This window comes from Eschrichtius robustus, chromosome 10, assembly GCF_028021215.1.
Source record: "Eschrichtius robustus isolate mEscRob2 chromosome 10, mEscRob2.pri, whole genome shotgun sequence".
NCBI lineage: Eukaryota > Metazoa > Chordata > Mammalia > Artiodactyla > Eschrichtiidae > Eschrichtius > Eschrichtius robustus.
In genome coordinates this window covers 13,669,097-13,695,466 of record NC_090833.1, presented here as the reverse complement: position 1 = coordinate 13,695,466, position 26,370 = coordinate 13,669,097, and the positions used below count along the sequence as shown (strand labels likewise).

General features: G+C 37.5%; 1 protein-coding gene across 1 annotated transcript; it reads right to left on the bottom strand.

Moving 5' to 3' along the window:
* Positions 1-683: 683 nt before the first annotated feature.
* On the bottom strand, positions 684-26,370 carry RAB14 (RAB14, member RAS oncogene family). Its single transcript, XM_068551898.1, has 8 exons — positions 26,096-26,370; positions 17,159-17,217; positions 16,002-16,055; positions 14,310-14,487; positions 8,981-9,047; positions 5,478-5,565; positions 5,092-5,122; positions 684-4,092 (listed from the first exon to the last, which is right to left on the bottom strand). Exons 2-8 carry the CDS (start codon positions 17,208-17,210, stop codon positions 3,915-3,917), a joined length of 648 nt encoding a protein of 215 aa, XP_068407999.1. The 5' UTR covers positions 17,211-17,217; positions 26,096-26,370; the 3' UTR covers positions 684-3,914.

The window sequence follows — 26,370 nt, the reverse complement described above, 5'->3', positions numbered from 1 at the left end:
AGTGCCAAAAGTTATTTTTGGATTTGTTTAAAATCTGTATTCATATAAAAATAAAAGATAAAGTAAATTTGGGTCTGACATCTGACTTCACACTTCATATATCTACAGTTAAGTCATAAAATTTTTACCTAAATGTCAGTCTTTCAAGTGATTTTCCATCTCTGCCTGCAGGATGAAGTATGTTGTACCTATCAATAAATATATTTTATCACTTGAAAATATCTGTTATAAAACTATTATATATACTTCAGGTGCTTTTCCTTAACCAAAAATATTCTGTGGTAGAAAATTAGGAGAACTTTGGACTTTGGAGAATCTGACCCAGTGGTAAATTCAAATTGTGTTCAGACTGTTTGTTTTAAAATATCCCCAAGGACTCTTCTAGGCCCCTATACAGCTTTTGAACCGTAACAGGTATTATATATCATGTTGTGTATAGCACGGTGAGTAATCTCTCACCACCTACTGAGGTTTATATTCCTAAAAAGTTGTTTGGCTAGAGCTGGACCATTAAGATATAGAGATATGGGATAGGGACTTCGCTGGTGGTCCAGTGGTTAAGACTCCACGCTTCCACTGCAGGGGGTCGCACAGGTCTGATCCCTGGTGGGGGAACTAAGATCCCTCATGCCACGTGGCACGGCCAAAAGAAAAAAAAAAGATATGGTATAAATACGATTAAAGACAATGAAAATGGCATAAAATTTATTAACACACATTAAGTTCTAGAAAACATCTACTTCCAAAATAAAACTGATTTGGTAGTCATATTGTTTCATTTTCACAAGTCTTCGCAAAATGCTTAAAATCCTGGCATATCCACAAATTACTGAAATCCTTCAAGGACGCAGTTTCCTGGTCTGTCCATGTGCTGAATGAGGGTAAAATATTTTCTTCCTAAACTGCCACATGAACCCTCTCTATATTCCCACATGAACAGGAATCATTTGGTCTTCTGTTAAGGGGAGTGAATTGAGCCACACATTTTTAAGAAAAGAGAACACTTAAAACATGTGTGGGCAAAAAAGTTCCCAAAACTATAGTCTTCTGGAATTAGAGGTGAGGTAATTAATGTGTAAAGCCAAACAAACACCCAGTTCCAAGACATCTTTCCAAAGAAACTTTACTACCTCTAACTAGTATTATGAAAACACCACCAACGCCCCCACCCCCGCCAAAAAAAAAAAAAAAATCAAAGTTACTGCATCAAACACTTTATTGTCCATGAAAAATACTTGAACATCATACTGGAATGTCTAGCGCATAGAGTACTGAGCACCAATTACTAATCAGGAGGGCCTCATAGGTGCAAGGGCAACGAGTAACCCAGAAAAGCAGGTGACCACGCAAGTAGTAAGCTCTCCATGGATTAAAAATTAAAAGAATTTCATTCTCTCCAAAGTGTACTTGCCCAGTGTCTGGCACACAGATATTACAATATGACAATTTGCTTCTCTATTTTTGAGCACCCAAGTTTATTATAGGGGATTTCACATGCAAATGACAGAATTTGGCCCCAAGTACAGTCAAGGGAAAACACTATCAGCCACCAAATGTGCTGATCTCACACTGAAAAAGGTTGAAAAGCACAGCAAGTGTGATCTGAACACAAGGATAAGACTGTAGCTCAATTACTGGGTGATGTGGATTGATACGCTACTTATGTAGACTTCTCTTTTTAAACAAAAAAGGACAATTCTGCAATAAAAACTGGCAACTTATGCCAAATAACTGTTTGCCTGAAGAAAATATGAAATCCTGTTATAATTCAGAAAATAATGCAAACAATTTTAATTTAATCTAGATACAGGTACTTTATTTACAAATATTTAGATTAATAGCATTTTGTTACATCAAATGAAGAGTACAGCAGTCTGAATAACTCCTGTCACAAAAACAATTAAGACCCACTGTAACTAACTTTGGGAAATCAGGGTATTGCACCTAAACAAGCCGCAGTCTTTAGTTTGTGATTGCTACCTTATATCCCAATGGGTGGTTTGTTTGTTTTGTTTTTGTAAATATATACACACACCAGCAGGTCATGGTCCCTGGGCAAGTCCCTTGTGATGCAACAGTGTAAGCAAAATGGATCACTGTTAAGCCTTTAACAGAATACACTGATCTACTCCAGGTATCTTGTTTTTTAAAAAGTTAAAGACAGAAAGGTGAGTCCACAAATTAACCAAATCCTATTTTCTGCACATTCCAGTTTTGGCTTTTATTTAACACTGACTATATAATACTCTGGTACTACCACATGTTTACAACCCAGAAAGCTGTATTTTTTACGTGTCTGTAAATAGGGATTTAAAATGTCTATTTTAAACACAACAGTTGAGCTGAGAGTGCGTTGTATATAATATACTGAGGTTTACCTATCCTACTTCAAATAACTTCTCAATTCCCACCCTGAACCATAAACTCAATTAGAAATCAATCAACAGAAGAACTTGGTAAAACATAAGTTTGTTTTCTAAAGAAATAAAAGATTGTTTCCCTTGCAATACAGTATTCTGTCAGTGGCCAAACCACCTAGTGCAAAGTAATAACTTACTTTTTGTATCAGCACAAATATTGGAACACCGTTAGAAACACTTTCCCCTTTACAAAACAATTTATGCCAACATGACATAAAATAGCCCCTCATACTAAGAACACAAGGGATATCTTAGATTATTTCACTGTAGTGTTAAAAATGCACAATTTAAAATCCCTTAACAGCAGACCTGCAGTTCTGGCTGTCTGGTTCAGAATCTCACCATTCCAAGAAGATACAGGTATAAAAGCTTAAAATGTGCAATAATAAACCCAGCCTTTTTTCTTTTTCTATACAGTAAGGCAAGAAATGCAGCCTGTAATGCAAAACGTTTACAAAAAGAGAAAAGCAGGTTAGCACATTATTGATTGCACAAGAACAGTTAAGAAAATCAGCAGGTAAGCCACAGTGCAAAGATGGAACAGAATCTACTAGTGTTAATCCTCTCACGCCAGGAGCTCCTTCCAGCATAATGTCCCCAAACACTGCCAGCACCAAAGGGTGGAGCCAGTATATCCTGTGAACTGCAGTTGTGTCTATTTCCTTATGTGAAATGGAAGGGAGTAACATAGTCACATATAGGTCATACTGTACAAACTGGTATTTTATACTGTTCCAAAGCCAGTAATCAATTTATTTTCTTCATTAAAATAATATACACAGAATGTATTGTTAGTTCGGTTCCTTCAAATTTTATACATATTTACTTTCTGCTAAAGAGAAAAAGATAAAATGGTGTAAAAAAAAAAAAAAAAGATACAGCTATTAATTAAGCACAAGAGAAAAGATAAATGGATATTTTCCCTGTGCAAGGCTAAGACAGAAGCAAACCGCCTCAAGAAAAATGCCACCCACACAACAGGGAATTTATCCGACAAAAACAAAAGGCTTTAAAGGACCCCTTCTCTATTATCAGAAGTCATTTCACAGCAATAAACTTATGGGTTATAACAGACATACCTGAACAGTTAAAAATGGGAAGAAAGGCTTAAGATATCATCAAATTAAACCGTACAATGAGACAAAGCCTTGCCAAAAAGAGGGAGGGGTAAAACTCAAGTCCAGCATCAGTGCTCAGTTTAAATCATGTATTGGTGACATACCTATCATGAGGACAATCAAGGGGGAAAAAAAGTCTAGATTTACCATGCAGAAGAGATTTATTACTCTACTTGCCTTTGATAACCTGATTACATCTAGGTGTTTAGCAGTTTAGTATTGTGTTAAACTGTTTTTACAACAGAGTTGTTTTTTCTTTTTTCTTTTTAATTAAACCCAGTAGGATGTACAGAAGACAATGAGGCAGTTAAGTAAAAAGTACTGCTTCCAACAGACAGAGGTGAAAGGTCAAACGAGAGCCACGGCAAAGAGGTCACTAGCAGCCACAGCCTTCTCTCTGGGGTTGGGGTTCACTGGTTAGCCGGCCTCCCTGTGGGGCTGAAGGTTTGTGTTGTACACCAGACTCAGCAGCATTCAGATCCAAGCTTCCATCCTGAATGTTCTGATAGATTTTCTTGGCAGCCTCAAGGAAAGCATCTTCTACGTTCTCTCCCCTAAGAGGCAATCGACAACTTTATTGGCGAGCCACAGCTTTCTACGACAGATAAGACATTATACACTGACCTTTTGCTAACCTTTAGTCAACTGGCATGATGTCTTCAACTCAGCCACTATCATCTAATAAGGGACTACCAGAAGACTGAGCTAAGAGAACAACATGGGAAAATATTTTCTGTGGAAAGCATATAAACAATACTAACAGCTCTTTCTACAAACCCTATTTGAAACTATGTGCTCTAATCATTAAAATGCTAAATATTAATATATAACAATAATTAAGACAGGCCATTATAGAGAGTATTCCAAACAGAAATGAAGTTATCTCCAAACATATGCAGAACAGTATTCCAGGATTTGTATGGTCTGATTAGCCAAGCATGAACTGCACTGTTCTTATCATGCTTAGCCATGTTCACACTTGACTTCATCTCCCTTAGGAATAACAGTACAGATGAGGCTAAACAAAAAGGGGCTAGCTTCTCACCACTGCAAGGAATTTTTGGCTTAATAAATGAAGAACTATGACAGCAGTCCTGGGGTTCAATAATGAACATGGAATAACAATTAGAAAATGTTAATTATGCTTCTGATTATTCTTAGACATTGAATATTTCCTTAAGTCATGCTTTTTACTATAAGAAGAAGCATTAAATCAACAGGTTGACCAACCTTGAGTCCAAGATGCCAAATTCAACCTTGGTTGTAAAAGTCAAACACTTCTGAAATGTTAACACAATTTCATTTATTAACCTGGCTTACCAACAGGTATAAGCAAGGTATAATATTTTAGGGAAAGTTAACAAAAAACATTATTTTGAAATGTGAAACAGGAAGCAAAGGGATGTTTGCTGACTGTTTTCCCTGCCATAAGCATTACACATTTATATATTATACATTACATGTATATACATTATACATTTTTTTATATATGGTTCTACTTTGAGAAATTTGAATGTAATTAAAAATGATCTACTAATTTTAGCCATACTTACGTTTTTGCACTTGCTTCAAGGAACAATAAGCCTAAAAATAAAATTCAGACTATGAAGGATATTTCAAATTAACTTTCACAAGGACACTCTCTTCAGTAACATCTGAATAAAAGTTTCCCAACAGCTTTCAGTACTCCTTCTATAGTATTTTATGAAAGACTATATGAGTTTTTTTGAGATGGAGGGAATCTTTACATTTGTCGTTAAATAACTCTACTGCCCTCAAATAGAAACACATTTTGTTATTTCCTCATTCTTAGATTTGAGCAGTTTGCATTTTTTTAAAAAACTGTCAAATAATCTGCATTGTCAAAATCCCACCTATCCCTAGAAATTCTCCCATGTGTGACCCAAAAAAGCCATTAAAAGTCTTAAAAGAAACCCACCATTTTCTTCAGCAAACTGTTTGGCTTCTTCATATGTAACATCTCTCTGTGCCTCCAAATCTGCTTTGTTTCCTATGAGAATTATTACCTAGTTTGTGACCAAAAGACAGACATCTTAAAACAAAAGAAACCATTTAAATCAAACATGAAAATTCTGAAATCTAAAAATCTTGAAGAAAAAACAAGTGGGTCTAAAAAGGAAACGAAATACTAGCAATTATCCACCACACAGAACTACAGAATCATGAAGGTATCAGTATGAAGAGGGATGTCAGCAATTACCTAGGCCAGGGGTTGACAAACTTTCTGTGAATGGCAAAAATATATATTTCAGGTTTGTGGTCGCTTTGCACATACTTCTTTGACTTTTTTTTTTTTGTTTAACAACCCTATAAACAAGTAAAAACCAGTCTCAGCTCTCAAGCCATTTAAAAACAAAACAGTCGTGTTTTGTTTTTGTGTGCCTGAAATATATCTGGTCTAGGCCAAAGATTATGATTTATCTGAGTAAGACTACTAGGGGTCCATGGACAAGCTCCAGGGTATCTGTGAATATACTGAAATTAAGCACAAAATGCTGTAAACAAGGACATTCCCTGGAAGAGAAGGTTTGTGGCTTTCATCAGATTTTCAAAAGTTCCTGGGACCCTCAAAAAACTTTAAAACTACTAGTTCAACTTCTCAGGCTACAAGTAAGGAAATTAATACTCAAATAAGGACTTGTCAAAGGTCACTCAGTGAGTCAGTGGTAGGCGGACATTAGAAGTCAGGTAGAAAACCCAAACTGTGACCATCAAATACTGTCCTCCCCTACACTATCCCTAGGCTGGACTAAGTTTGTAGCAACTGATAACAAATGACTGTGTATCCATGATAGGGGGCAATGGGGGCGGGAGGACATATATGCAGTGGGTTCAAATTCAAGGCAAAATATTATACATCTATATCCACTCTGGAGTCATTTATACAAGTGGAGTTAGGCTGAAGTTAAAGGCTGCTCTGAAAAGCTCTAAGAAAAACGTGTGCAGCCTTGGGAAACAGGGCTTCGGCCTTTACTGGAATGAGCCGGGGATAAACTGTCTCTACCTATGTATTTTTTGACACCAACTGGCAACTCCCCCCACCCCCGCTTTTCCCCTTCAGAACAGATGTGGTAATCCAGATGCAGATACTTTAGAAATGGACGGTTTCAACTAAAAGAGATTTCCACCATTAACTTCTTTTCATGTGAAATTTCAGGCCCTGGCTGTCCTACTTTCAGAAAATGGTGTCCATGAACTATAACCATTCTGACCCAAATGTAAACCTTCAGCAAGTGAGCCTCCTTCAATCGGTGTGGACAAGCGCCCACTGAAGAGAGAACAGTCCACTAGTCTTCTAAAGAATAAGGCAATAACACTTAAAAAAGGAAATCAATTTTTTAAAAAAAATCAAAGTTGGTCAAGTCACGATGGCTTAGTAGTACAGGGCCATTACAACACAGGTGCTCTAAGCAAGAAATGTTTGCTTAATGGAAACACTGCCTGCTCTCCATTCCTTAAGAATTTCCAAAATGCTTCCCATCATCGTGAAAGGGGAGGCATAAAGTGGCATGCTAACAAGACAGAGGTACAAAATATACCACCAACAAAATAAGAAAGTATTTAACTTCCACACAGAAGTCAAAGGCAACGTTACAGAAACGTAACATTTGCACTGGACCTTAAGAGATTTTCTTTTCTCTAAAGATCCGGTAAGATTTTAAGAGGCATAAATGAGGCAGGAAGGACACGGCTAATTTTTTTATTACACTCCTCTAAGGACCCTGTACAATAAGTTGTTTTCTTGCTGTTTTTAATATTTTACCAATACCTGAACATAACTATAGAACCACAAAAGCTTACAGAAGAGTAGAGGGGTCGTATATACCCTTCACCAAGCTTCCCCAATAGTAGCATCTTACATACTTACTGTACACTCTCAAAACGAGGAAAACTGACATTGGTACAATCTAGAGTCCTTACTCAGATTTCACCAGTTTTACAGGTTCTGGAGTGTGTATAGTTCTATGCAATTTTATTGCAGGTATAGATTTGTGTCATCACCATCAGGATACAGAACTGTTCCATCACTTCAAAGAAACTGCTTTGTGCTGCCCTCTTTATAGTCAACTCACACTAACACCTTTCACGCCCATCGCTAACCCGACAACCACAAATCTGTTCTCCATCTCAATAATTTTGTCTTTTTGAGAATGTTTTATATAAGTGGAATCATACAGTATGTCATCTTTTGAGACTGACTTTTTTTCATTCAGCACAATGCCCGAGATCTATCTAATGTGCTGCATTTATCTACAGTTCATTCCTTTGTATGGCTGGGGAGTATTCCATAGTATGGACGTACCAGATTGTTTCACCATTTACCTGTTGATGGCCATCTAGGTTGTTTCCAGTTTTTGGTTATTGCAAATAAAGCTGCTGATGAACATTCATCTATAGATTTGTATGTATACCTACAGAGGGTTTAATGTGATAATGGAAAGTTCCAGACACAGTCCCTGGCATAACAGGCAAACCATGTTAACTGACTATCAATATAATTAAATTGCTGTTCCCTGATGAAAGCCAATCTTACCACTGATTACATATTTACTAAACCAGGCCACTGCCAGGTGCTGGGGTACAAAGCTAAGTGAGACACAGGCCTTACTCTCAAAAAGCTCAGAGTCAGTCACAGATCTGTGCTTTTCCTCACTTGTTTCTGGAATACCCTCAACAGAATCTACTGAAACCTTTTTACCCCTCAAGTCCCAGCTCAAACAACACCTCCTCTGTAAAGCTGGTTTCTCCAGATGGCACTGCTCATACTGGGTCCTCACCACCACCACCAAGCACTACACCAATAACTCTATTTCTAACCCATATTCCACTCTGCTTTTCAGTATAGTTATCTGTATACCCACAGGTAATCTCCCTGCTAGCCTATAACCTTTTATGGGCTAAGGACCCACATTCATTTTTGTATATTGCAGAGTCTAGCATGGTGGCTATGAAAATCTCAATAAATAAATATCTTCTCAGACTGGCTAATTTTTTAACGCGTGCAGAACTCTTTTTATTTTTAATTGAAATTTTATTGAGACTTACATGCAATTGTAAGAAATACAGAGATTCCCTAGTACATTTTGCCTAGTTTCCTCTAATGGTAACATTTTATGAAAGTAATGCAGATTAAAGTGATAGTTTAAGATTTCAGAGTCTCCACTTGACATGAGATCACCACCCCACTCATAACTCTTTTTTTTTTTTTTAACCACAAACATGAACAAAAACCAAGTATAAGACACAAAACCTGGCATAATCCATATTTGAAAAAAACGTTTTTACTTCAATTAATTTCAGAATAAAGATTCTCTCATTCTTAGTACCCAAATACAAAAAAAGCCCACTTAGCATATGGCTTTCCTTTCTGGGTCAACTTAGATCTTAAGTTTTCTGTATAATAGATGTCATTTAACTTACAGTATTTGGATTGGTGAGATTCCTTGCATCTGTCAACCAGCTGCTTAAGTGATTATATGTACTTCTTCTGCAAAAATTAAAGTTTACATTTGTGACTGCCACAAATAGATGCCATTTCAACAGAAAAAAAGGAACTTCAACAAATATTTTAAATATACACTTTAATCAACAGATCCTAAAGAAGTATTTTTGATTTGACTAGATTGTTACACTAAAGTACAACTGTGGAATGCAAACATATACTTTTCAAAAATCTAGGAAAACCTATTATTTTTAAATAAATAACTCGATAGCCAGCAACTCTGCTAATTACTTACAAGTCAGGAGTAAATTTTTTACATTTAGAAGAACATCCATAAACAGACCAATAAGCAAGCAAGGAACAACTTAAAAAAACTGATGGAAAACAATTCTAAACTCATAAAAATTGGCTTTAAAAAGATATTTAAGGGCTTCCCTGGTGGCGCAGTGGTTGAGAGTCTGCCTGCCAATGCAGGGGACACGGGTTCGAGCCCTGGTCTGGGAAGATCCTACATGCCGCAGAGCAACTGGGCCCGTGAGCCACAACTACTGAGCCTGCGCGTCTGGAGCCTGTTCTCTGCAACAACAAAGGCCGCGATAGTAAGAGGCCCGCGCACCGCGATGAAGAGTGGCCCCCGCTTGCCGCAACTTCTAGAGAAAGCCCTCGCACAGAAACGAAGACCCAACACAGCAAAAATAAATAAATAAATACATTTATTTAAAAAAAAAAAAGACATTTAATACATTTGACTGGAAACTGAAGTCCCCAGGTATATCAGACAGTGAGTTTATCCTAACTCTGCACTCTTATTTACCAGCAGCTAAATCATCTGGGGATTCAGACTGCCTTATTTCTCCATTTTCTCTAATCCAAGAGTTTAAAAACTCATAGGCTCCTTTGCACTAGCCAAGTAGGATCTAAGATAACAAACAAATCCAAATAATTTACAATAATATACAGAGTATATACTATTACTATTAATTAGACTTTACCAAAAAGGTCAAAATTTAAAAAAATTTTGTAGGTTAAAAATATTTCTGACTTCTACAGACTCACAGAACATTAATCTATCTTACTCATTTATCAGGTGAGGAAACAGAAGCCCATAAAGATTTTAATGATTTCTGAGCCAGATGTAGAACCCTGTACACACACTGTGTCCTTGAAGTGTTTCGAGTTCAGCCTTGTGAATATATTCCATGATCTCCAGCTGCCAGTGCTCATATAAATCTGATATTCCAAACATTTAATCCTTTCCCAGTGAGAACTGAAAAGAATTCCTTACTCAGACTCTTTTTCTGTGCTATATTACATTATACACAAATCACCACCTAAATGTCAAAAAAAAGTCACATAAAAACTTTTTTCCCAATGCTTTAAAATTTTCTAAGCAAACAATGGTCAAATACAATTCTTAAAAAGCACAAGCCTTGGGACTTCCCTGGTGGCGCAGTGGTTTTAACAATGTGCCTGCCAATGCAGGGGACACAGGTTCGAGCCCTGGTCCGGGAAGATCCCACATGCCACAGAGCAACTAAGCCCATGGGCCACAACTACTGAGCCTGCACTCTAGAGCCTGCGAGCCACAACTAATGAAGCCCACGTGCCACAACTACTGAAGCCCACACGCCTAGAGCCTGTGCTCCACAACAAGAGAAGCCACCGCAATGAGAAGCCTGCGGGCCGCAACTAAAAGTAGCCCCTGCTCGCCGCAACTAGAGAAAGCCCGCGTGCAGCAACGAACACCCAATGCAGCCAAAAATAAATAAATAATTTTTTTTAAAAAAAGCACAAGCCTTATCACTCTTTAATACTTGTAGTACTAGCATACCTTGCTTTTACCCAACACATCTATCTTGCTTTGTGCACAAAACTTTATACAACACAAGTCCAAAAATATTTATACTGATTTAGAACAATTTTAAAATGTCAAAGCTGGCAGCAAGAGTGAATTACAAACTGCCAACACTTTGGTAAACAGAAAAATCTACACATCCTTTGTAAGTAGTAAAAAGATCACATAAACTGAATTATTTACATGTACCATAGCTTCTGCTAATGCTTTTGCTAACTGTCTCATTACTAATTTAAAATTCACCAACATACTTTCAAATCTATAGATATACTATCTCTCTATATATTGACCCAAATATGCATTAACTGGTGTTACTACTGCTAAAAAAAAAAAAAAAAGGTGCTAAAAGATCCCTAAATTTGGTGTGATGTTAGATATGATATATCAAACAATTCATATAGCCAAACAACCATGATAAACTATGATGTCAATTTAGGCAAGTACCCTGTGACAATCAAGAGTTAATGCTAATGGACTTGCCTGGTGGTGCAGTGGTTAAGAATCTGCCTGCCAGTGCAGGGGACACGGGTTCGAGCCCTGGTCTGGGAAGATCCCACATGCCGCGGAGCAACTAAGCCTATGTGCCACAACTACTGAGCCTGTGCTCTAGAGCCCATAAGCCACAACTACTGAGCCTATGTGCGGCAACTACTGAAGCCCACGCGCCTAGAGCCCGTGCTCTGCAACAAGAGAAGCCACCTCAATGAGACGCCCGCGCGCTGCAATGAAGAGTAGCCCCCGCTTGCCGCAACTAGAGAAAGTCCACATGCAGCAACGAACACCCAACGCAGCCAAAAATAAATAAATTTTAAAAAAAGTGTTAATGCTAAGAATAAAAAGTATTACTAAAGCAGAGACTTTTAAGTTTGCAAAATGTCAATGATTAATAATAGAAAAAAAAAAAAGAGAAAAAAATCAGTGTCATGGCTGCCACATCAATGTTACTATGAAGTATCACTTTACCAAGAAAAAGTACCTGTCTAAAACCTGAAGTACTATTTTTTTTCAGTAACAGTTTTATTGGGATATAACAAACATACCACAAAGCTCATCCTGTTAAAGTATACAATGTAGTGGTTTTTAATATATTCACAAATTTGTGGCATGATCATCACTCTAATTCTAGAACATTTCATCACCCCTAAAAAGAAACTCTGTACCCACTAGCACTTACTCCTCATCCCCTGGCAATCTACTTTCTGTCTTTATGAATTGGCCTATTCCAGATATTTCATATAAATGGAATCATACAACATGTGACTGTATGTATCTGGCTTCTTTCACTTAGTAAAATGTTTTCTAGGTTCATCCACTTTATCGTATGTATCAATGTTTTCTTCCTTTTAATGGCTGAATTATATTCCACTATATGGATATACCACATTTGTTTATCCATTTGTCAGATGATGGGCATTTGGGCTGTTTCCAGCAAAGTACTTTTGATGACTTGAATAGACACAAATTTTCTCAAAAGTAGTTACTATGCTTAAAAGGTATGTTTAAAAGCAAAATATATACACGTATCAAATGATCTTAAACTTATACAATCTTCTACGTTGACTGTATCTCAATAGGCTGGAATTAAAAAAAGAACACATAGAAAAAGCAAAACAAACTAAAACACTATAAATAGATACACTTAAGCACACATCACCATATTTAAATTTTATTAATAATGAATGCAGGGTTTCCCTAGTGGCACAGCGGGTTAAGAATCCTCCTGCCAACACAGGGGACACAGGTTCGAGCCCTGGTCCAGGAAGATCCCCCGTGCACCACAACTACTGAAGCCCATGCCCCTAGAGCCCATGCTCTGCAAAAAGAGAAGCCACCACGAAGAGAAGCCTGCACACCGCAATGAAGAGTAGCCCCCGCTCACCGCAACTAGAGAAAGCCCACGTGCACCAACGAAGACCCAACACAACCAAAAATAAATAAATAAAATAAATTTTTAAAAATAATAATAATGAATGCAGTTTTCAATTATGCAAAGTCTTCAGGAATGCATCCCTCATAAAAGGATTTCTGTACAGATGGCCAGGTTCTTTAACAGTCTTCCCACAAAACTATTTACCAATTGTCTGGCTCTAGTGAAGAGCATTAAGGCTGTTTCACTCTGTTTTGCCCTGAGACCACCCAATTCTAGAATTTAGTAAAACTTCAAGCACTATAATTATAATCATCCACTATTTTTATTCTAAGGCAGCATTTTCCAAAGGGTGTTCCTCAGTAAAATAACCTTACAAAACACCAAATTAAACAAACTTAAAGAGTTCCTTTACACTACAGAACTTCTCAAGGTCCTATAATAGGCTAATGTGCATTGTGACTCTTCAAGAGGAAACAGTGTAAAGCATTTCCCAAAAGGAAATAACTTGAAAGTCTATCACTTGGTCCCACTCACCAATTCCTATCGCCCCAAAAAGTGAGACAAGAGTCACACTGATTTAGACTGGCACTTTGCATTAACATGAAAGGTGATCCAGTTCATTTTCTAGCTTACAGTAGATAAACAGCACAGAGTTTAATGAAGTGGCACAGTATTCCAAAGTCAAACATTTAGGATCCAGTTTTGTTAGTTTGTATCAATTGCTTTCAGTTTCCAGAAACAGAGTTGAAATAAATTTAATCTTGCTACATGAAGTATCATGAGCTACTTCAATCCATTTTAGGACAAAAAAGAATTTAAGTAAATAAACAATAAAATACTTCAGATGCAAGTATGAGAACGTTTTATAATCTACCATGGTGGGTTAGCAAAACTACTTAATTCCTTCCTTGACCTTATTTTGAAAAGGTGTGGGGACTTCCCTGGTGGCACAGTGGTTAAGAATCCGCCTGCCAACGCAGGGAACACGGATTCGATCTCTGGTCCGGGAAGACCCACATGCCGCAGAGCAACTAAGCCCGTGCGCCACAACTACTGAAGCCCACACGCCTAGAGCCCGTGCTCCGCAAGAAGAGAAGCCTCTGCAATGAGAAGCCCACGCACCGCAACGAAGAGTAGCCCCCGCTCACCGCAACTAGAGAAAGCCCGTGCGCAGCAACGAAGACCCAATGCAGCCAAAAATAAATAACTAGAGGCCGAACAGAGTAACTCCTCAAGATCTGCTTGCTTTCTACTGAAGTGAAAATATTTGGTGTAAAATATTATTTCACCTCAAATAATTCAACTGATACCGCTTTTCAGAATTGTATTCTTTCACTCGCTCTACCGGCATCTCCTAAAGTTTTTCTTCAGTCATACCCACTTTCAGAAAGGGAAATCAACAAGTTGTATCAAGTCTTACACACAGCAATTCAGAGAAAAATCCATAAAACCCAAATACGCTCATTTACAGACAAGCAATTACAAACTATAGAATGCCTAAATCAATAAAAAAAAGAAACCACACTGCCTAAAATAGATTTCTTTTTTCAAGTATGAAGGTTGAAAATGATTAATCTCTTACCTAGTGATATCATACACCATAAGTGCTCCCGCAGCTCCTCTGTAGTAGCTTCGTGTGACAGCCCTAAACCTCTCCTGTCCTGCTGTATCCCAAATCTGCAGTTTGATTTTTTGGCCACTAACTTCAATTATTCTTGTACCAAATTCAACGCCAATTGTATGAGGACAGTCAGCCATAACTGTTAGGGAGGAAAAGAAATATAACATTCCAACTTGCAGAAAGCTTCAAATTAAGACCAGTGTGCAAATAATCCACTAGTAAATCAAATGACTTATTAATGCTTGTAGGCTATAAACAGACTAAAGCTTGCACTAAAAAAAAAAAAAAAAAAAAAAATTAGCAAAAACCCAGAAGTAAGGAGTCACAGAGATGTGATTGGAACAAGGGTCAGCAAACTTCTGTAAAGAACCAAATAATAGGACTTCCCTGGAAGTCCACCGGTTAAGACTCCGTGCTTCCACTGCAGGGGGTGAGGGTTCGATCCCTGGTCGGAGAAGATCCTACATGCCAGGGAAGATCCCATATGCTGTGCTGTGCGGCCAAAAAAAAAAAGAACCAAATAATAAATACTTTAAGTTCTGTAGGCCAAAATATCTCTGTCACAAGGACTGCACTCTGCTGAAGCACAAGAGCAGCCATAGACAATACGTAAAATGGGCATGGTTGCATTCCAATAAAACTTTATTTCTAAAAACAGCCAGTGACTGGATTTGGCCCACAGGTTACTGTTTGCTGACCTTTGGACTAAAAGAATCTGCTAATGAAAAATAAAGATTTTAATAAACTCTTCATAATACCAACATTATACTATTTAGCCTTCTGACAATTCTTACATATAACAAATTAATCAATGGTTTTAGGACTCTAGTTTTTGGTCAAACAAATATATATCTTGTAAAATGTTATCAATATCTCAAAGAAAGTCACCATGTTTAATATATATTTATAATTATATATTGTCAAGTTATATATGTCTAATCCAATAGAACAATTTTATTAGTCCTTTCCTTATAATTAGGCCACTGAAAACCTAAACCCACTATTATTCTCTTCTACAGTACACACAGACTGCTGGACACTTCATAAAATGTTACATTAAGCCAAAAAATGCCACAGCAATGATTTCAACTACTGGAAACAATTTCAACTACATTTACCCTATCAGTTACATAAAATAAAATGCCCCCTTCCCCTACCACCCAAGATAGAGTAGTACACTTTGAATCTTAATCAACCAGTCATGAATGTAGAAAGAATTCCATCTTAAATATTTCCAATCTATTATTATTTAGTTATTAGCAAATGATATATGAGCAAATTCCCCCCATTAAGATAATTTCTATAATGGAAAGTCAGAGAACAAGAAAAAGATTGCTTAAATTTGACACTATAATATTTTTTTGTTTTTTATAGTATACATTTTTAAAATTTAAGTTTATATCATCAAAAAAATCTAAACAAGTCAATCAAGTTATTTATGGCATAAAAAGTCAACACTCTATACATACAGGTGTATTTCATTTTGTCTGCACCTATTAAAAAAAAAAAAAGTCACTTCCTAAAGACAAAAGTGCATATATAGGGAAAGGTTATATTGAATTGCATAGAGTACACTGCAAATGACACTTTTTAAAAGGTAGGAAAGTGACAATAAAGAATTTACTAATGTTTTATCTTATATATTGAACTTACACTTTTTTTCTGTAAATTGATGAAGCAAGCAAGATTTTCCTACTCCCATGTCCCCTGTTTAAAAAAAAAGTTTCAAGTGGTAATTATAATTTTATAACTCTTCAATGACTGCTATACCCCTTTTACCATATCGCATCACAAACTTCTGGGGCACTTAAAAAAGTTTTATTTCCATAATTTATAATGAGTTCAAAAGATCCTAAAGGTCAGTTTTCACTGTGATATATAAACTGACTATTCCCAACCTTCACCAGTGACAGAATTTGGTTATGAATTATGTTAATAAATAGACACCAGCTGGCAAAAGCTTTTTAACAGAGAAACTGTTGTAATAGTATTTTTTACTTTGAACTATTTCAACTTTTTTTAATTGTTTTTTTCCCTTAACCCATGCAAAAAAGCCAGAAACTCCTAGGAGTGACCAAAAGGGCAGCATAAAACAAGTAGAAATAATAAGTTTTGGAAGCTTGATTCACTACATCCCATCTTATCTCATATTTCTTGTAGAATTCCACAAAAGAATGTACATCACATGAAAATCATAACAGAAGAGATATCATCTCTAACTGTACTAACAGCAATTTAACCTTTGATGAAGGAAGCATTACAATATAGTCACATAAGCTCAACATTAAACCAAACTGTTCTAATATGAATTAACAGAAAAATATGTATACTTTCAACTGTGCTCTTACAACTGTATCTGGATAAACAGCACTGTCTTAATTTGAGCTAAATCTCAAAACTTATTAAGAGAAAACCCACCATTATATTTTATGTATCTTACACAATTATTCTGAATCTTTATCAACTGTTGGAATCCAGGGGGCTCTGAGAGCTTTCATGATATTTCTGGAATGGATCAGCACTCCTACGAAATAAATCTCATTCCCAGTATTAACAAACTTTCAGGTAGCCCTCAAGAAAAACCAACATCACTTCAAAGGTACCCAGCTTTGTACTACAGAAGTACCCAGGGTCACAAAGCAAAAGGTACATCATTGGTGCAAAAATAAACCTTATCAAAGGAGCTTTAATTTTGCAGTGAGAAAGAAAATCCTTCACTTGTTCTGGAGTACTATATTAAGTATTAGCATATAAATATTTTGCATTTTAACCTTCTTTGGAGAACAAGAGTATAAGTTAAATAAACTTACCAATAATAATATATTTAAAGATGTAAGAGTAGTTGTATGGTGCAGTTGCCATTGTGGCACTAAAAACAAAGAAAACTGTGTTACTTCAGAAAAAAAGTATATACAAGTCACCTAAGCTGTGTATCCTTTAAAGATATATAAAATAAAGCACAGTGATTATAAACAAAATGTTGGTTACAATATCAGAGCAAAACTGCATTTCCCAAAATGATCAAATGCACAAATTCATTTAGATGAACACTGCTTTAACATTCTTATGTATTATCCCCAGAAATATAAGAACATATACAAAAACAATTCCAATATTTCACTTTAGGAAATACCCAATAAGAAATGCTACTCTGAGAAATTTCAAACAAGAAAATCTTTATAAATTTAAGTTAAATAGTATCATCATTATAAACAGTCCTCCTCCCCTATTAAGGTCCCCATCCCTGTTAACTGATCAAGTGAATACTGATGACCTATTTGTTTGGAACTCTTTGATTTTCCAGTAGAATGTTATAAAAAGTAACCACCAACTTATAAACACAAAATAACCTTTTTATTCTACCTGAAATTATCAATTAGCACAGCATCCAAAGAAAGAGTAATATTATTTCTAAACCAAATAAATGTCAGAATTAGAACCACATGAAACTGTTGTTCTTATAGATTAAAAAAAAAAGTCAATTATTGACAATTTCACACAGCTCAACCTAATATAGGATTTGAAGATTAACAATATGCCAAATGCCTGCTATATATTATTCTAAGAGCTAAGAGAAATAATGGAATATTTTGGTTGTAAAATTTGGAAGTTTATTTATTAGAAGATATTCTTAAAGATCACAGCCCATTTCTTACCAACAGAGAAGACTTACCCTAAAGAATTCTAATTTCTCTTCTACGCTTAGTAACTTAAAAAAAACCTCTCCAATTTATTCAAATAAATGCCTTGAATGTGTCAGACACTGTGCTAGGTGCTAGAGAAATAAGAGGTGAATTCTAATACTGGTAATAACTTACAATAAATTTTATTCCCCAATAAAACTGAAAGAAAAAAATTTATTCTCAAAGCAGTTTTCAGGGAATTCCCTGGTGGTCCAGTGGTTAGGACTGCACGCTTTCACTGCCAAGGGTAGGGATTCGATCCCTGGTTGGGGAACTAAGATCCCACAAGCCACACGGTGTAGCCAAAAAGCAATTTTCAGCTTAAGATAAAAATTCTTTATAAATATGAAGGTTTAACCCTATTTTTAAAAAAATTTATTTCCAGTATTTTTTTAATCTGGATTTTACTGTTTTGGCCAACTGTCGCATACACAAGCCAGACATTTAATATGATTGGGGAAACTCATTTTACTGAAATTAACACCTTACTGTATGTCATATTTCAAATAAAATTTCTAAGTAACTAATAAAATTTAACCTGTAGAAAAAGTACATATTTAGAATAAGTGAATTATTGCTACCAGGGAAGAGGAAGTTGTCAATTACAGTAATTAGATAACCATTTCACACAATATAGTCTTCCCACTGAGCTGTATGAACTACATTCAACAAAAGTGGGACATGATGTAACACATTTATAATCAGTCACATCACAGAAAACGCCCTTAACCAGTTCTTTCAGGAAAGAGTTTCTAGTTAAAGTAACTCTGATTCTGAACATACTAATTTGATTCCCTTTTTCCAGGAACAAGAGTGATCTTGGTCCTGAGGCTCAAACTGGTCTGTATTTATTTACTACATTCTCTAAACCAGATCCTAAAGATAAGGAAAAAAATAATCTCTCACAATAAAAATGATATTTAAAGGTTATTAATTTCTTCTTGGGTTGCATTTCTCTCAGGTTCTTCTCATCTAATTCATTTTTAACTCCTCTTTTAACTTCTTTTTCCCCATTCAAACTTGGGGGAAGGTAATTAGTCACCTTTAAATTACTGTTACTCTCAAGCTCTCCCTCTTCTGATTTTCCTATTTCTTTTTTCTCTTCTAACTGAACGTTGTAGCTGTACATACTTTGCTTCCCTTCATTTTATTATGTTAAAACTATGGCCTCTAACAATCCCAGTTTCTACTTGAAATGCTCTAAAGGCTAATCATGAAATAATAAACCAATTCTAGTTGTACTAATTTGTGTACTTGCTAATTATCACACAAGCATTAATTAATTAAATATCTACTGAGATGACTAATTTTGAATTTTTTAAAAATTTCCAAGCATTAATTAGTATAAACTATTTCCAAATAGAAGAGAATGATCCCTATTTCAGACTCAATACCCGCACCCTGTCTCCACCTCACTACACAACTTTCTGGTCAAGTTTCTTAAAAATTACAATAAAAACCCTAAAAGCAGAGTTAAAGGAGAACTACTCAAACGTACTAATTTCAGTAGATAGGAAAGCAAAAATATCTAGCACTGTAGCCACTAACACAACAAGTCCTCTTTTTATTATTCTAAGGTAAGATACTACTTAGGTTTAAATAGACTCCCATAGTTTATTGATAGCGTTCACTCAAAACTACATATTTGCAGCAGAACCATGTTCAAGCGGCACCTTTTAACTATTAACTATGCTTAATACTGCTTTAACTAAGGATTCCTCAACCTAATTTCTTGAACATGAAACATACCAATGTTAAGATGAGGAATATATTTTTAACTAGCTTTGGAAGGGAGAAAAAAGTTTTTCCCCTATTACTTAAGTGTGCTTCTGCTTTACTTACTTTGAGAACTCAAAAAGTGAGAAAAAAAAATGTCGAACTGGGAGAGCAAGAAATGTTGGTCTAGTTCAAACACTCTGAAAACATGAGCCCACTCAACACTGTAATATCCACTAATTTTAAAATCTTGGTAACATCCCGTAATTTGTGCACAGCAAATGTGTGACTGGTGTGATTAAAATGCACCTTCTTACATGTTTTACAAAAATCATTGGAATAAAATTCACATATAAATAAGATCTCCTTTAACACCATTTTCTTAAAGACAAGAAGCAGACAAGAAGTCATTAAATATGTGATGAACAATTTGTAAACTAATAACAAGCACAATTGTTATAGTTACCATTTATTGGGCACTTAACATATGCCAGGCAATGTGCTGAATACTTTACATGCTATTTCATTTAATCCTCACTACTACCTTTATATAAAACGGTGACTACTATCCTCATTTCACAGGTAAGACTCAACAGGTAATATGCTCACGTCACAGAGCTAAGTGGTCAAGTCTATGCTGAACCTACAACTGTTCTGACTACAGAGAACCCTCTCTTAATCACTATATTATTTGGCCTCCTCCACGGTTGAGATGCACCATAAAACCCTACAGCGGTACTTTGGGACACAAATCTTTCTCAGTTCACTCACTTGGTTCTAACTTAATATTCTGAATAAGCGTTATTAAATAACTACATTCAGAGGATGCACTATGATCAGGATTTGTAGATATGGATAAATGATAATACTAGTAACAACGATTCATATTATATCTACTTACAAAAACGTTTCTGAAGGGAACTAACATTTGTTGAGAGTAAACCATGTGAGGATGTGCACTACTTTTCCCTATACTGTCTTGTATAATTCTTACTCGTCTTACAACTCTGCAGAATCATTACCATTATGTCCACGTAAAAACTGAAGGAATTGAGGTTTGGGGCAATTCACTGATTTGGTTGGTTTACAAAGTTAGCAAATAGCAGAGTTGGAACCTGAACCCAAACCTGACTCCAAAGAACATGATTTTCTCTATCTAAAGTAGCTCATTAAAAACATATATATGTAGGTTGATAAAATAAAAGCAAAAAATCAAAACCAGAGAAAGATGGAGATTAATTAATACTCAAAGTTAAGGTAATAGTTTTACTATCAGTCCATGTAAAATTTAGTCCTAAACTTCCTGATTGTCAAGAAGAATGTTTACTAAATGCATATTAAACACTAATAATTGTTCTGTAGCCCCATTTAAATATTAACTTTGCCTAATGATGCTGTAACAAAGGATTTCTCAACCTCATCTTGTGAACATGAAACATATACCACTGTTAAGGTGAGAAATATATTTTAAATGGGGTATACTATTGAATGAAACTCTGCAGCATGCTTTTTTTCACTTAACAATATCATGGATCTATTTCCAGGCCAATACATATAGATCTAAATAGTTACTAAATGCACATTAAACACTAATCATTATTGGGCCAAAACAGTATCACATAGTCTCCATATACTGAATCAGACACCTTACCAAATAAAACTATACATATAAATGACTAGTTTTGAAATGTGCAGATACAGATGTGAAGGTAGGCACTTTCATATACTCTGCTTGTGGGAATCTGAAGTGCCACAGTATTTTGGGGAAGTAATCAGTATATTTTAATATCTTAAAAACAACCCAAATCACCCTTTGGCCAAGAAACCCACTTAGAAGTAGTCTACAGGGCTTCCCTCTTGGTGCAGTGGTTAAGAATGTGCCTGCCAATGCAAGGGAAACAGGTTCGAGCCCTGGCCCGGGAAGATCCCACATTCCGCGGAGCAACAAAGCCCATGCACCACAACTACTGAGCCTGAGCTCTAGAGCCTGCAGGCCACAGCTACTGAGCCCACATGCCACAACTACTGAAACTTGCTCGCCTAGAGTCCGTGCTCCACAACAAGAGAAGCCACGACAATGAGAAGCCCGCGCGCTGCAACAAAGAGTAGCCCGCGCACTGCAACAAAGAGTAGCCCCCGCTCACCGCAACTAGAGAAAGCCCACGCACAGCAACGAAGACCCAACGCAGCCAAAAATAAAAATAAATAAATTTATTTTAAAAAAAGTAGTAGTAGTCTACAGAAACAAAAGCATCAGTCCATAATTTACAAATGCAAGTGCATTTAATGCAGCATTTTCACAGCAAAAAACTGGAAACAATCTACACGCTCGTCAACAGGGCAATGACTAAAGTACATCTGTACTATGAAATAATATAAACCTAGTTTAAAAACCATTTAGATATAAGTATTAACCTGGAAATATATCCATGATTTTAAGTGAAAAAGAGCATGCTGCAGAGTTTTATGAGATAGCATATTCCATTTTTAAACACATACACACTCAATCCTATATGCATATACTATGGAAGGATACATACCAAGTTGTGAAAAATTAATACACAGGTTGAGAGAGAAAAAAGGGGAAAATTATTAACTTTCTTTATACATCCCTGTGAGGACACTATAAGCATGTAGTATATTCGTTAGTAATATTCTAAAATATTAAAAGTAGAGAAAAAAAGACAAATATTCTTTAAGCATTTTTATATATAATTCTAATACAAAACAAGAACAAACAAACAAGAAATCCCAGTCAGAATACTTCCAACATTACTTCCACATTTACCAATAATATGGGGAACATATGAAGTGACTCGTGACTAGACTCAAAAAACAAACATAAGGAGAATTCCCTGGCAGTCCAGTGGTTAGGACTCTGTGTTTTCACAGCCGAGGGCCCAGGTTCAATCCCTAGTTGGGGTACTAAGATCCCACAAGCCCTGGGGCGCAGACAAAAAAAAAACAAAAAAAACCAAACACACAAACAAAAAACACCACAATAACGGAGGGTATTTTTTCATTTTCTTATGGTTTGACTCCTTGCTGTGTTAACTTATGCACTTGTCTGACTAATCCTTTCACAACTGTTACACAGCTATTTTATTCCACTCTTTAGAACATAAGATGTTACTGTGTAATTTTTACGTAACTGATTCAAGACAACACAGGAAAAAAGCAACCTCCTAACTAAAAATATTCCAGGTGATTTAAATTCTTATCCTTATTGTTAAAGTGGTTTTTTTTTTAACATGAAAAACAGTTAAAAACACCTGAGCCAGGATAAACTGTGTTTGTGATTCCAATATAAAAATATTTTTAAATTATCTACTAAGCACAAAGCCTCATGCTAGGCTTTGACAATACAGTAATTATATATATATGGCTCCCCCCCTTCACGGAACTCAAGAAGAGAAGCATTTTGGTGTGCTCACAAGCCCACTAAAGTGGAATGCTACTTAATTTGTCACTTAAGTGGACACAAAACTTTGGGAGTTAATCTACTAAACTAATCAAAATGTATGCTCAATTTCCTTTCCTCAACACTAATGCAACCTCTGAAAATAACCCGCTCATTTCTGAGACGCACTTTAAAAATCACCTCACTTTTGACAAGATATTTAAAGTCACACTTTTATATGAATTAATAATGCGATAAGAAAATAATGGATTTCTCTATGTATCACGAGAAAGACAAAATTTTCCACCTAATTATGACAGCATGCTGTGAATAAGAAGTAAAGTACTTTACTATTGTACCTCTGTCCACAGAAGGAAAGTACTTAGGAGGAAAACAAAACAAAACTAAAACCCTGCACTTACTGTTAGAGTTAAAAGGATTAGCAATAAGTGAAAAATTTACTGATGAAATGATGTCTGAGATTTCCTTCAAAATAATTTGGTAGATGGAAAAGAATCTAAAAAAGAGTGGATGTATGTATATGTATAAATGATTCACTTCGCTGTACAGAGGAAACTAACACAACACTGTAAATCAACTATACCCCAATAAAAATCAAAACAACAACAACAAAAAATAATCTGGTGGACAGGTACAGGTGTATATAGATGAAAGGAGACTGATCACTGATGACACTGGCTGTATGAAGGCTCAATATACTACTCTACTTCGTATATGTTTAAAATTGTCTAGAAAAAATAGTTTCTTAAAATAACAGTATCTTTGATACCTCTATATGTGCACTGCTGACTTCCGGCATGCCCAGCATTTTTAATCACATAAAAATGTTTCAAGCTTTTTTAAAAAAATGAAACATCTCTCAATAGCCCTAGTTTTAAAATACCTTATTTGTCTTAACCCAAAGTTTCCTGTAATTGTACAATATCTTACTGAGATTATGCAAAGATATTTAACACTGATAATAATCAGTTGTAAAAACACTCCACATTCTGTTGCATAGTTGAAGTATGCAACAACTATAAAGTGTAACCTGAAATATAAAAAACAAAATCTTTTTAAAATGTAGTTTTAATTCCAAGGAATTTTGTAGGTTATTAATATCTAAAGGTTTTACTTCTTTACAATAACTGCCATTTACTGAGTGCCTATTATATGCCAGCTACTTTATAAGCAATCTCTAATTCTAAAAACTAACTCATTTTACAGATAAGGAAACCAGCTCAGAGAGGAGATATACCCATGGTCATATACTACCAAAGGGAAAGCTAAGATTAAGGCCCGGGTCTAACTCTACAGCTCTCTAAAGCCATGCTCCTCTCAATCAACAAATATTAAACACCACTACACGCCTGGCACTGTTAGAGACAACGGGGCACTTACCATATTCCAAGCAACGTGCTAAGGGTTTTAAACCCCATTTAATCTTCACAACAACTCTAAATTGTAGGTACAGTTATCCCGTGAATAGACAAGGACACTTAGTCTGAGAAGTTAAGTAACTTGTTTAAGATCACTTAACTAGGAAGTGGCAGTACTGGCGTGGGAACCCTCCCAAGTCCTAAACACTACATGTCTCAAAGGCATGACCAAGTAAATGGGTGTAGGCAGAAATGTGAAGAAACGTTTGGGGAAGTCTTGAGGGGTGGGCGAGTGGGAGCTGGGTTATTGCAAGGTCAAATTTGTCCTCGAAAACCACCCCTAAATAAAAGGCAGTTCCGACAGTAATGGAACCGAGCGGTAAACTTTGCAAGAGTCCAAATCTGGACTCTGACACTTGCTGTGGGACCACCAGGAAAGCACTTGCTCTCTGCGAACCCCAGCTTCTCCTGCAAATATAAAATGGAAATCTTGCCATCTCTCCTCTGGGGTGGTGAGAATGAGGACTGGCAGTGTAGTGGCCTACACGACGAACTCTGGGTTCTAAAGGAGTAATCAGCCGTTACCCAAATGCAAACATAGGAAAAAAGGAATTAAGCTGTAGCTACGTTTTAAATGGTCCTGTCTGTAACCCTGTCCTAACCTGAGTTTGCCTGTACCATCATTAACCAGCCACATCACACCTTCAAGCCTCAGTTTCCTCACTTGGCAGATGGAGACACTCTACTTACCCCCCAGGGCCACGTGAAACAAGATGAAGCTGTGGGAAGACACCTAAATCCGTGTCTGGCACACGGTAAAGTGCAAACCACCGAAACACGCTTCTTCCGCCGTCTTTTCTTAAATTCTAGAAAGGCCAAAACTTTTTGTTTTCGTTACTTCTAGATGCTACCTAGTAGCATCGGGGTCTTAGAGGATGTCACAGACCTTACAGGGCTTCACCCAAACCAGAACCTCGCCGGCAAGGACGCCCAGACCCCTGCCCAGCCCGAGTCCAGGAGAGCCTACCCACATCGACAAGGACGCCGGAGACGATCCAAGAGGCCGGCGGGGCTGCGGGCTCCTGCCTTTTGTGCTCGGGGCCGGACGCGGCCTATGGGCCGGGGAACGCCACGTCCGGGGCTCTTGAGCTGCAGAGCGGCGCGGCCCGCGTGGACAAACCCGGCGGGGGAGGTCGGCGGCCGCCGAGAGCGGCGGCAAGAAGACGGGGCCCGCGGGAGGTGCGAGTCGGCCCAGGCCGGCTGAGGAGGCGGGGAAGGCGAGGCCGAACACACCCTTGCCCACGCCGCGCCTCGGAGCCCTCGACTGGGCGGGGAGGACCGGTGCTTCGGCGGGCGCCGCGTAGGGACACCCTCGCCCCCGCACGGACTCCTGTCAGGCCCCGCGCCGCGGAGCCCACCGCCGACCCCGGGCTCGCCGCGGCCTGACACGGCCCGCCCTGCGACGCCCCTCGCCCGCGCCCCGGGCCCGCCGTCGTCCCCACCCCCGGCCCGGGGAGAGCGCGGCGAGGAAGCCCCGGCCCCCCGGACACTGCGGAAGGCCTGGGTTACCTGGGGGGTTGCTGGTGGCTGGGCAGCTTTCCGGGAGTGAGGGGGGCGTCAGGACGAGGAAGAGGAAGGCGGGCGCAGCAGGAGAGGGGCGGGGGCGGTCGGCCGAGGCGCCGGCAGGCAGCGGGCAGGCCGAGAAGCTGCAGACGCGTTGGCGGCAGTGGCGGTGGCAGCGGCGACGCTCCTGCGGCTCCCTCAGGGTCTTCCTCGGGCACGTCCAAGATGGCGGCGCTCCCTGCACAGGGTTTCCTGTCACCCTCGCAATGGGCCGGACCACA